The sequence below is a fragment of the Condylura cristata genome, unplaced genomic scaffold (genome assembly GCF_000260355.1).
Source record: "Condylura cristata isolate star-nosed mole 26May11 unplaced genomic scaffold, ConCri1.0 scaffold00008, whole genome shotgun sequence".
In the NCBI taxonomy this organism is placed as follows: Eukaryota; Metazoa; Chordata; class Mammalia; order Eulipotyphla; family Talpidae; genus Condylura; species Condylura cristata.
In genome coordinates this window covers 45,012,515-45,024,004 of record NW_004567109.1, presented here as the reverse complement: position 1 = coordinate 45,024,004, position 11,490 = coordinate 45,012,515, and the positions used below count along the sequence as shown (strand labels likewise).

At 36.8% G+C, this 11,490-nt stretch overlaps 1 protein-coding gene across 2 annotated transcripts in view; it reads right to left on the bottom strand.

Annotated features, from left to right (window-relative positions):
* The window catches only part of ACADM (acyl-CoA dehydrogenase, C-4 to C-12 straight chain), a 22,177-nt gene extending 13,730 nt beyond the window's left edge, over positions 1–8,447 (bottom strand). The window contains exons 1-6 of one of the 2 annotated variants that reach the window (XM_004679129.2): positions 8,319–8,447; positions 6,720–6,807; positions 4,328–4,425; positions 4,143–4,212; positions 3,454–3,554; positions 2,638–2,718 (exon numbers count right to left, since the gene is read on the bottom strand). In XM_004679129.2, coding sequence (XP_004679186.1) covers positions 2,638–2,718; positions 3,454–3,554; positions 4,143–4,212; positions 4,328–4,425; positions 6,720–6,807; positions 8,319–8,348 — 468 coding nt within the window. In that variant the 5' untranslated portion in view covers positions 8,349–8,447. Of the gene's footprint in view, positions 1–2,637; positions 2,719–3,453; positions 3,555–4,142; positions 4,213–4,327; positions 4,426–6,719; positions 6,808–8,318 lie in introns of those variants that run through there. The other variant, XM_012722762.1, reaches the window with a different exon arrangement.
* Between the last annotated feature and the right edge of the window lie 3,043 nt (positions 8,448–11,490).

Below are 11,490 nucleotides of genomic sequence, written 5' to 3'. Positions count from 1 at the left end.
AAAAAAAAAAAAAACTTAACTTCGAATGTGAAACGCATTTATTAAGTAATCAACTAATAAACAATAGTAGTTAAAAAACAAAGTTCCCCTGGTTATTAGATGTGAAAGAAGTTTATCTAGTATATTTTTGTAAGAGGACACTATGTGAAGAGATTCCTATAATAAGTATTTTGTTTTACCTTTCCTGTATCACTTTTAGATATTACACTCTATTTTTTGAAGGTTTAAGTTACTACCTTCCAGCTCCAGTGGAAAAGCATGATTTTATGACAAGACTTTTACTAGGTTTTTTTATAGACACTTTTAGGTCCTAAGAACACATTTAGACAAATGAGTTTGCTAAATGTCATGTTCCTAACAATTTTATCCTAAGAGTGTAATATTTATTACTGTCTAAATATTGCATACATTTTAAACAGCTTGTACTGCTTAAAAGTATTAACCCAATCGTTAAAAAATATGGTTTCTAATTCAATGTTTTAAATATCTAATGTGTATGCAATATAGTTAGTTTTGATTTATAAACTGTTGGCACTTACTGGTCATTATAAAAGAATGACAGTGGTTACCCTCATTTATTTCTACTCATTTCCTCAGAAAAAGTATATCTGAATGCAAGATTAGGTAAGACTTTATTTAAGACGTAGGATTATGAAACAAAAACATCTATGTTATAAAGTTAAATCCAAACACTTGTTTCCATTTTTTTCTTTATCAGTTTTCATGTTGACTGATTACTTCTGAAAGATTAAGGAATTTATGCAATAGGAAATACATTTAATTGTATACCTATTAGATAGCTATTATATCACATTAAAATTATAGTATTTAAAAAGCAGAGCTTAAGAAAATGCTCATGTTAAAAAGTATGTAAAATTGCACATGTTCTATGACTATTAACACACTTTTAAATATATTAAAAATCTGATAGGGAACCATAAGATAGAAATAGCAGTTAGTTTCATATATGAAGGATTAGAGATGTTTTTGTTGTTTATACCTTTCTAAAACTTCGTATTATGTATATTTTGTAAATATTTATTGGGTGTTACATAATAATCCATAAATTAGTTCAAGATTTGTAATTAAAATAGCTGTTGAACATTACACTTTAGTCCTTGGATTCATATTTTGGGTATCTCTATTGTTACTATGCAGAAGGGAAAATGTACAGAACCATCTATAACCAGTAAGATAAGCATACTTCCCCCCCCCAATATCTAAAAAGGCAGGTTTATTATAAAAGGGAGAGATGAAAAAAGGACATTTACACAGACACAAGCAGGCAAAAAGAGCTGTCCCAGAAGGCACAGGTCTGCTTAGAGGCCTGCATAGTCACAGGCTGCATGCAGCCTTGAAGAGAGGGGCCTCTGCTGAGGGAGATACAGGTCGTAGGCAGGCAAGTAGGCAGCTGCCCTGCAGAGGGACAGAGTTGGCAAAAAGAAACTCCCGCATAGGCACAGGAGGGCAGAAAAACTGGTGTCCACACTACTTTCATTAGTGCATTAAGGTCAGGTCTTTTAAGTATCTTTATGCTGAAAATTTTCAGTCTATTTCTAATTTTATGCATGTGGTAGGTAAAGAATCTAGATGTTTTACATGGACAATACTGAGAATTAGCCTAATAAAATCTAATCTGTTGAAAAAATTACCAACTAACTATAAAAGCTTTTATATGTAGTTTGCTTGAAATTTAGTCACCTGAAGTCATTTTTAAATTTTAAAATACTGTTTTCTACTGTTTCAGACCAAGTCTCACAATTAGTTCAAGACTTGTGAAAATTTACTATACTAAGTATCACAATCACACCCCAGAATAAATTTGACTAACATCAATTATGTGAATATTTCCAGAATAAAACTTGAATGTGTGTATGCATACATACATAAGTAAAAATATCTTTTTTTAAAAAAGATGTATAAGTATTTGTGCATACAAGAACTGGGATATAGGGCAGTTGGGTGGCGGGGGTGTGAAAGGTTTCACCAGTGACAGAGTAGGGAGCAGAACAGGTGGATCTACTGAGATATACTGCTGAGGGGAGCAGTGGGTGAGATAGGTCTGTTGTGCCATGTGTGTCATCCCTCTGACCAGGGATGGAACTGGAGCTGCAGTGGCTGCTAGCTGCATAGTGCTGAGACTTAACACCATGAGCCACCAGGGAGGCCCTAACAATATCTTTAAAATACTTGGTGAGTATCTCTCAGGGAATTTAATGAAATCTATGAAGTCATCCAACAACTACTATCTTTTCAGGCATATTAATTTCTTTTCATTTTAAAAGACTACTAGTTCAAATGCCTTTAGTCACACGCTCAATCTGAACTTCCTGATAAAACCACTAAGTTCTTCAACTGCAGTGTTGCACTGATAGATATTTCTATCCTGTTGATAAGCTAGAGAATTATTCTGACACTTTTCTGGCAATATTAGGTAGATATTTTCCCCCTGGAAATAAAGAAGATTATGATGTCACTTCTTGGCATTCCAGAAATATCACTGTACTGAAATACATTACTAATTTTTTGTATTAATGTTCTATAGCCCAAACTATATTCATATAGATTAAAAAGTAGAAATGGCACATTTCTTACATTCTTTAAATGTGAAATAATGCAGCAAGTACACATACTCACACACATCATTGGCTCCTCAGTCAACCTCCCCAGATACTTCTTTTTTTGTTGATCATTTCCAGCAATAATAACGGGCATTTGCTAACAAAGAAAAGTGACATTTAAAAATGGAGGTGTTTTCAGGGAATTGGTGTTGGAAAGCCCACGGGGATTACAACTGAGATGGAAAAAAAGCACAAAATGATGTAAAAATAAACTATTATATTATTTTTAAAGGTGTTTTTCCTAGTTATGTAAATGCAGAACTACTGCATTCAAAGCAAGAGATTTATTTTACCTCAAGGTATAGGTCCAAAGAACTTCCTCTTAGTGGAGTTGTAAAACTATAAAGGCTTTAGAAAATAAATTGTTAATCCAAGTATTTTTATAAAATTAACTTAAACATAGGAGTTGTTCTTAATACAGTATGCAAAAATCTACTATAGTGAAGTGTATATACAAAAGAATCAAATTTTGGTTAAATGAAGTAGTATGTATGATTAGGTCTCCTAAGAATTGCTTACTAAATGTTAGAATTGCCAGCACTGGCAGTAAGCCATTCTGTTCCTTCTCCTGAAGAATGGTTCTTGTCCTTGCCTTTACAGAAGATTTGTCCAAAGTGAAATGTACAGCCAAAGTGTACAGTTTCACAAGAACTGCTAGGACTCCATGTACTGGAGACAGCAGGGCCATTTTTGAATATTAACTTCAGACTTCATTGTAGTATCTTGTGTTTCTTTTTAAAGAAAACTGTGTTACCATGTAGCCTAAAATAGCAGTTAACTGTCTCACTAATATTAGCTCACAGCTCAGTAATTAATTTTCAAAGTAACTTACTCCCAAAGAATTTGCTTCAATAGCAGTCTGAACCCCGGTACATCCATAAGCCAATTCTTCAGTAATTAAACAAGCATCAAAAGTTCCAAGTCCAAGACCTCCTATAGTATCAAAATATTTTAAAATTTCATTATGTAATACAAAACAACAGAATTAAAAGTGAACTACTGAATTACTTACAATATGAACTAACCGGTTTTAAAAGTAAATTTGCAAATACGTATCTGTAATACAATAAACTAAAAAGGTATTCTTACAGCACAGTAACAAATTATACTTTTCTAAAATAAATTTCAAAAAATCCACTTACTATGTATAACTTGTAAAAGCTTAAATCAACTCTGCTAGAACTTTAACCCTCTGACCTGAAGAAAAAATGAAAATCTCACAGGAAAAAAAGAAAAAGTCTTAGTCAAATGTAAAATTAAAGGTAGATTAAAATGAACAAATTAACCAATTCTACAAAGGTACCAAAGTTTAGATAAAGTTAAGGATAGAACCAATTTTAAAGGAAGAAAAAAATGTCTTTGATGAATGTAAGGCTTTTGAAAGCAGGCAAATATTGTACTCTGAACAGAGACAAAGATAGAACGTCATTTATTAGCAACAAATACTTCAAAGAACAAGTAGAGTTTAAAGTTTTTCTTGATCATATGCATATTGTGTTTAAAAATCTGAAGAAAGCTTACCACAACTCTCTGGAATGTGTGTATTCATTAAGCCAAGTTCCCAGGCTCTTTTAATTAGAGGTACAGGGTACTAAAAGTAAAAAAAAAAAAAAAAGGAAGGAAGGAAGAAAAAAAATCCAGTTATATTTAAAATCTAGATAACAGTCTTCTAAAAATGTTTCTCTCCTTAAGATGTATATACCTACCTCACCAGTTTTATCATATTCTGCTGCAACTGGTATTATTTCTTCCCTGGCAAATTTACGAGCAGTAGCTTGAAATTCTTTCTGCTGCTCAGTCAAGTCTATGAGAAAACATAACATGATGATGAATTGAAGAAAAAATACCTATGATATCTGTATGTGGATTGATGTAACTCTTTTAATCTCATATAATTTAAATTTATAAAGCACAAAACTGGTAAAATGGTGGAAAGATTTCTCCAAAAGATCATGATACATAAAAATGCTATAATACTATAAGCAGTGTCCAAACAACTTAACATATATTCTGTGGAGTTATGTTTACTATAAAGTTAATGAAATAAGTAAGAGGCTAGACTGAGGGTAAGAACTAATCAGGATTACATTTTTCAGATCCACACTTAATGTGATTCTATCTAACATTGAAGGATAGATAAAATTTCAAACTAATAAAGGGTGTTTTAGGCAAGAAAAATGAAAGCAAAAGCACAAAGTAAAAATGAGTAATGTTTAAGAATATAGTAATCATTTATATAAGGGCATGAGAAATAAAATGTAAAACGCATTACAATTTTGGTGTTCAACTGAATAGTCTGGATGACATTTCTCATTTTATAGATAAGGAAACTTTAGACCACACTGAGGAAATGATAGCCTCATAACCCTACAATGAATTAGCAATAAAATATAATTAGAGTTTCAGTCCAGTGTTTAGATTATGACTTTACTTCTAAAATTGGAATCACTTCACATTAAGATTGTGGATGGGTAAAGAGAAAGCAGGGATCTATTATGTATTATTTGAGAACCTACTTAAATCCTGTCACCCATGTAGTAGGAACTTTATATATGTAATTTAATCTTCAAGTAAGTCCTGTGTTGTACATATTATTCCCATTTTATAAAGAACCACATTCAACTAATCATAAGTCTCATCCCTGTTCCTTTACTTGAGCTTCACAAACTCCCTCCCAAGCAGTATCTGATCCTTTCACTTATAAAACCACCATCAATTTGTCCTGCCAATCCCTTATTACTGAGCATAAATCTGGGTCACAAACTGAAACAGCAATCATACTGAACCAATGCTCTTATCTCAATAAGGATATAATATGAAGATCCAGTGTCCCACAAATTATCCTCACATTGTTTGAAATTTTTCACTTAATCCTATTTTTAAAAACTTACCAAAAACTAACAATCTTCAAAAATTAAGTAGCTAAAAATTACTACTAGTGTATTCTGAGACTATCATTCTGTACATGGGTGTAAGTTAATGATCTCAGTGGCCTTTTTAACTATTTTCTGAAACCAAGAGAACTGAAATTAAACACAAGAAAGATAGTAATTTTGTGGCCAGATGTATTTTAGGAGGCCAAGGATATCAAAGATAGGAATTACATTTTTTTTTTCTTTTCTTTTTGCCTAGAGTCTTCATTATAGAGAGGAAAGGAAACAGAAAGCTTTATCCTACCTCTAACACAGGGCTCTCTGGTCCCAGAATTGAAAGGTATATCTAATAACACCAAAACTGCAGTTCAGATATATAGTCGCAGGTATATCTAATAACATCAAACCTGCAGTTCAGATATATAGTGGCCAAAACAGACACAGCTTACCCCTCGCTGGCACCTAAATTTGTTTATCTACTAAGTTTTTGTTTTTTAAGATTTCATTTATTTCTGCATACAGAACTGGGGTACAGGCCAGAGGTGCAGGGGTGGTGAAAGGATTCGCCAGAGACAGAGTGGGGCACAGAACAGGCAGATCAACAAAGTATACTGCTGAGGGGAACAGCGGGTGGGCCAGGAGAGGTCTGCTGTGCCATGTGGGTCACCTCCAGGGCAGGGATCAAACTCATTCAGAATTGGCTTTAGCTTCTTAGTGCTGTGCTTTAACCCACTACGCCACCAGGGAGGGCCCAGTTTTTAAGAAATATTTGCTGCGTTCAAATATATAAGCTGAAGAATATCCATGTTATCACTAAATTTGTTATTTACTTTGGGCTATATACTAGAAAAGGGCAGGAATATGTGTGCATGCTGAAAGTGTATTCTTATTGCAAAGAAAGAAAGTAGAAGAATTAGTGAGACTAACAATGGATCATGCGTGGGTGGTGACTGATTCTATTTTTAACAGACATTACTGAATTTGTTTACAAACATATTCCAGACAAATACATATACAGAGCTGTAATATGTGTGTGTGTATGTATAAATTCAGACATTACTGAATTTGTTTACAAACATATTCCAGACAAATACATATACAGAGCTGTAATATGTGTGTGTATGTATATATATATATATATATACATACACACACATACATACACACACATACACAAAACCAATGCACGTCTATAAAGTAAAAAGACAGAAAGAATTAAACATACCAAAACTAAATCCCAGTCCTGGTTCATGTTTCACAGCTGCTTTTGTATGTTGTGATCTCCAGTCGAAATGAGAAATACTTCTCAGGATCTGTAAGCAATTTTATCGAAATAAATTTGCTAAATTTATTGAAATAAATTTGCTAAATGACACCTTAACCAACTAAGAGCTACAGATTAACAACCTGTTAGTTATATATTTGTTAGTCATTTAATTAGAAGGGTGGCTTAGTGGTCACAGAATATTATTTGGTGTTTAGAACACTACATTTGAACTAAATCCATTTTGACATTGAACCAGTTACAAAATTCCTGTAGTTTCTTTTCAAACCTGGAAAAATGGGGTTAATTTTGTTGAGTAATTTGTTGAGATGATTAAGATAAATGTCTTCAAAATATAATGCCATCCAAAATATTGTTTGTTATTCTTTGGGCTATGTACTCTTAATAATGGAATTCCAGAGCTCCGAATGACAGTACTTTTAATCAGTATCAACTCTGCAATAACAGTACAAGTGTAATTATTATCACCTTTGCACATTTCTTGTTAAAGAAGACATAGGAGCTTAACTTTTCTGGACTAATTTTTTTCTATACTTTCCTTGAAAGATTGAGACTTACCTTTTTTGTTTGTTCGTTTCAGTTAAAAACCACTTTTAGAAAAACTGCCTTCAGAGCCCACTAAATTGTACAGCACTTAATATTGGGGTACAATCCATTAGGACTATTCTAAATTCCAAAACGCTATTTTTCTGGTTAGTAACACTGATTTAACTCGACTATAAGTAACATTCAAATGGCAATATTGCGTAAACATAACAATAATACTTGACATAGCATAATACATTACCGACTGAACAAATTAGGACCTGTAAGACACACATTACAATATACAAATAAAGTTCAAGTGTGCGGGTAGGTTTTTCTTTTTTTTCTTCTTAACACCTGCAAGATGGAAGAGACCTCTTCCATATTGTAAAATCCAAAGTGTATTAAGAAGTATTAAGTATCCCAAGGTCCAAGGGTTTCATTTTACTTTTCCCCGTGACTTCCCCAAGATAACTTTCTAGTATACATCAATTGCAGAATCGCATCTGCTTTTTGATTTTCCTTGTTGGGCTGGAGCCAGAGTGCCGGTAGCTTTCCTCAAGGTGATTCGATGACAGTTTAAAATAAACAGGGCTGTGGTTCTAGACCCCGCCAAATTCAGAGACTGGGGAAACCACGGGATTCTTGGCAATATTTGGAAGGCTCGCGGGCAAGAGTAAAAAAAAGATATCCTGTAGAGTGAACGCCGTTTATGTAAGGAGCAGCATCCACCAAGATAACGTTAAGTGAAAAACCAGTAAGCAATCTGACCTTGCAGTGAGAGGGGTGGGGGTGAGGGTGGGGGTGGGGGTGGGGGGCAGGAGGTTGAAATACCGGCGCGGTATGGGAATTCTTGATCCCAGCCATTCGAGTAAATAGGGCCTACGCTTCCCGAGGCAGGCTATTTTGTCTGGTGGCCTCCTACCCTTACCGACAACAGCTATTTTTGGCCCATGCCTCCCTCCCTGAAAAACCCATTCCCCCGTCCCTCCGCGGCCCTGCTCTCCTCCTCACCCTGCAGCTTCGCCTGAACACGGCTGCCATGTTGAGTCCAGATCTGGCCACTCTTGGATCCACAATCTTTGATCCACGGGGTCAAAACTCGTCCTGGCTCCGCCCCCTGGGGGGTGGAAGCGGGCGGGGAAGGGGGCGGGGCATCCTACCGAGGGGTCGAAAGGGAAAGAGAGGGTGGGTGGGGCCGGCATGCGCAGTTTTACCTAAGGCATACTCGGTGACCCTGGCCGCTCTGGGCGCGACCTTGGAAGGGACATCACACTTGACCCTGAATATGGTCGTGAGAACGCTAGGCTTCGCATTGGACCTCTGAGTTCAGAGGACGCACGCTCTAAGAGGGAAGCAGAAGTTGACATCTCAGTGCGGAGCGGGAGCTCCGGGTGAGGGCGGGCACGGAGGAATGGGAGGCCCTGGCCCTGGCCCTGGCTCTGGCTGGGGAGGCGGGGAAGCTCCGGTGCTGGGGCGGGGCGCGGGGCTGGCGGGGGTTATCTGGGTGAGAGGGCGCGGAGAGAACTCTCGGAGCTCTCTCAGCACTGGAACTCACTGATTAGTGTCTCCCTCGCCATTAACCTTGACCTTTCCGCGGAGAAACTTGTCAGAGTCAAATCGTTTCTCTTTTAAACGTTCAAGATTCACTTACTCTCAAGTGCTGAACCTAAAGCTAACGGGTATTTTGCGATTCAGAAAATGTAAACAGTTGAATTTAGTCTTTTAGATCATTTGACCTTTCTGAATGTTTCCAGAGCAGTTTATTGCTATCCTTGTGTATGCATGGATGTGTCCTTGGAGATAAGTGTCCGAGATAAACCTCCTGCCACTGCGTTGGAACTGAGTGTCTGTCTGAATTCTATTTAAAGTCACCCTCTTTTTTTTCCCAGCTAGACAAAGTTCTGAGGTGATAGCTGTGATGTTGGAAAGCTGGATGATTTGTAAAGCTCACCCAGGTATAGATAGGTCTTTGAGAAAGCTAATAAATTCAAGCCTGGGGGGGGAATGTTTTCCATACTCCCCAGGGCTTTTCATTTATATTGCTACCATTGTCGTTTTAGGCCCTCATCACTGGCCCTTAAATCTTTTCACTAACTTGCTTATCATTCTTTTGCTTAACTAATGCAGCACCTAATGCCATTTTAGTTTAACTGCTTAATTTCAATATCCTATCAAAAACATTCCACATTTATTTATTCAGTTTAATAATTGTTAATTAATTGATAAATTTGAAATAACATTCCCAGGGATATTATGTAAATGAGAAAAGTGTGTCCTGGAATCATCAAGAAAGCCTACAAAGAGAGAGGTAAAGACACAATGAACTTTTGAAGATGGATAGCCTATATATGTCTTTTTTTTTTTTAAGATTTATTTTATGCTTACAGAACTGGGGTACAGGCCAAAGGTACAGTGGGTGAGAGGATTCACCAGAGACAGAGTGGGAAGAGAACAGGCAGATAGACAAAGTACACTGCTGAGAGGAACAGCGGGCTGGTCAGGAGAGGTCTGCCATGCCATGTGGATCACCTCCCTGGCTGGGGATGGAATTTGTGCTGCAGTGGCTTCTGAGAGCTTCATAGTGCAGTGCTTTTAACCTGTTGCTCCACCAGGGAGAGCCCCTGTATGTCTTCTTTTTAATTTCTTTTTTTTGAACATTTTAAACAGAAAATATGTTTAGTGCAGAGGCAGAGGTTCAATGCATTGACATACCTAGTGAGTTCCAAAAGCTAATGAAACTGGGATATTGAAGAAAAAGCTAAAAAGAAGGTAATGGGTAGAGCAAGTACAGTAAAGAAAAGATCTAGGGTTTCACCACACTAAGTAGCTGAAGCAGAGTAGAGAACAGATTATTTTAGAAAAAGAAGTTGAGAGGCCAGCAAAATAGAAGAATCATTTCTGTGGATGTTGAAGTGACTCTTAACTGGGTGGTTCCCAGGAGAAAGGGAGGTTTCCAGATTTCCTGCCCCACCCAAAGGAGGGTAGAGTTGAGCAGGGAAAAGGAGAAGCTAGAGTGGAGCCTGGAGAAAGAAAGAGGAAGGGTGGAGAACCAGAAGGCCTGGAGGAGGCACCAGGAGCAGAGACATGTGAAGAAGCTGGACTTGCTTTCTGGTCCTGGACTGTTTGAAACAGATGTGGGTGAGAGACCTGTGGGGAGGTTGACAGTGGCAGTGTTTATCTTCGTTTTGATTTTGCTTTTTTCCTCCCAGATTTGTCTAGCCATTTCTGACCCTTTATTATAGATCCCCACCAGAAGATGGTTTGGGCTTGTGGCGGGCTTTTAGGTCTTGCTTTGGGCCAACCCTCTCTGACTGACAATTCCTCTGAGAGATAGGTAACCTTGGGTGCTTGATTTTGAAACTATATTCTTTTGTCTTTTCTGTACTGAACACTAATTGTGTTAAAATTCCTTTTCATTAAAGATCTGAGACATATTTTGTCTTGGTGAGGCAGGTAGCAGAACATACTTAGAGCAGGCAGATTTGGGGGCTCTGGGGTGCCCCTTCCCTGGCCTGTAGCATTATTAAGAATTATGACTAGTTTGAGAGAAAGTGACTGAGGCAAGTACAAAACTTTCTTTAAGGATTTTTTAAAATTTGTTTTTGCATAGAAGAAATGTGCTGCAAGAGGTATGGGGTAGAGGTGGTGGTAAGAGGGTTAACCATAGACAGAGTAGGGAGCAGAACAGTCAGACAGATCTACTGAAATATACTGTTGAGGCGAGCAGCTGAAAAAACACCATGTGTTAGTTCCCTGGCCAGGAATAGAGCTCAGGCCACCAGGGAAGCCCCAAAGCTTATGATAACATCTTTTTTTTTTTTTTTTCTCAGCTTAATATGGGGGAAAAAAATGGTAGAATCATCATAAGCTGATATGTTTGGTACAAAGCAGCACTAGCCTTTTTGTATTTGGTATTTTTTCCTTTTCTATTCCTTTTTTTCACATAATACTCTTGCTCTGTCTTCTGCAGCAATATTAAATCTAGACTTCCCAGTATGTTACTATGAGAGATGATTTCACCAAAAAGGGACTTATAATTGTATTTCTACCAGGTCTTGGCAGACACTTAAAACTGTCAGTCTCAGCAATGAAATACCAGTTTCTTATTCGTGATAGTTGTTTTTAGAGCAAAAGTCATGCTTAATTGTTAATCCCACTTTAAATAATAATCTGGCTTAGATTT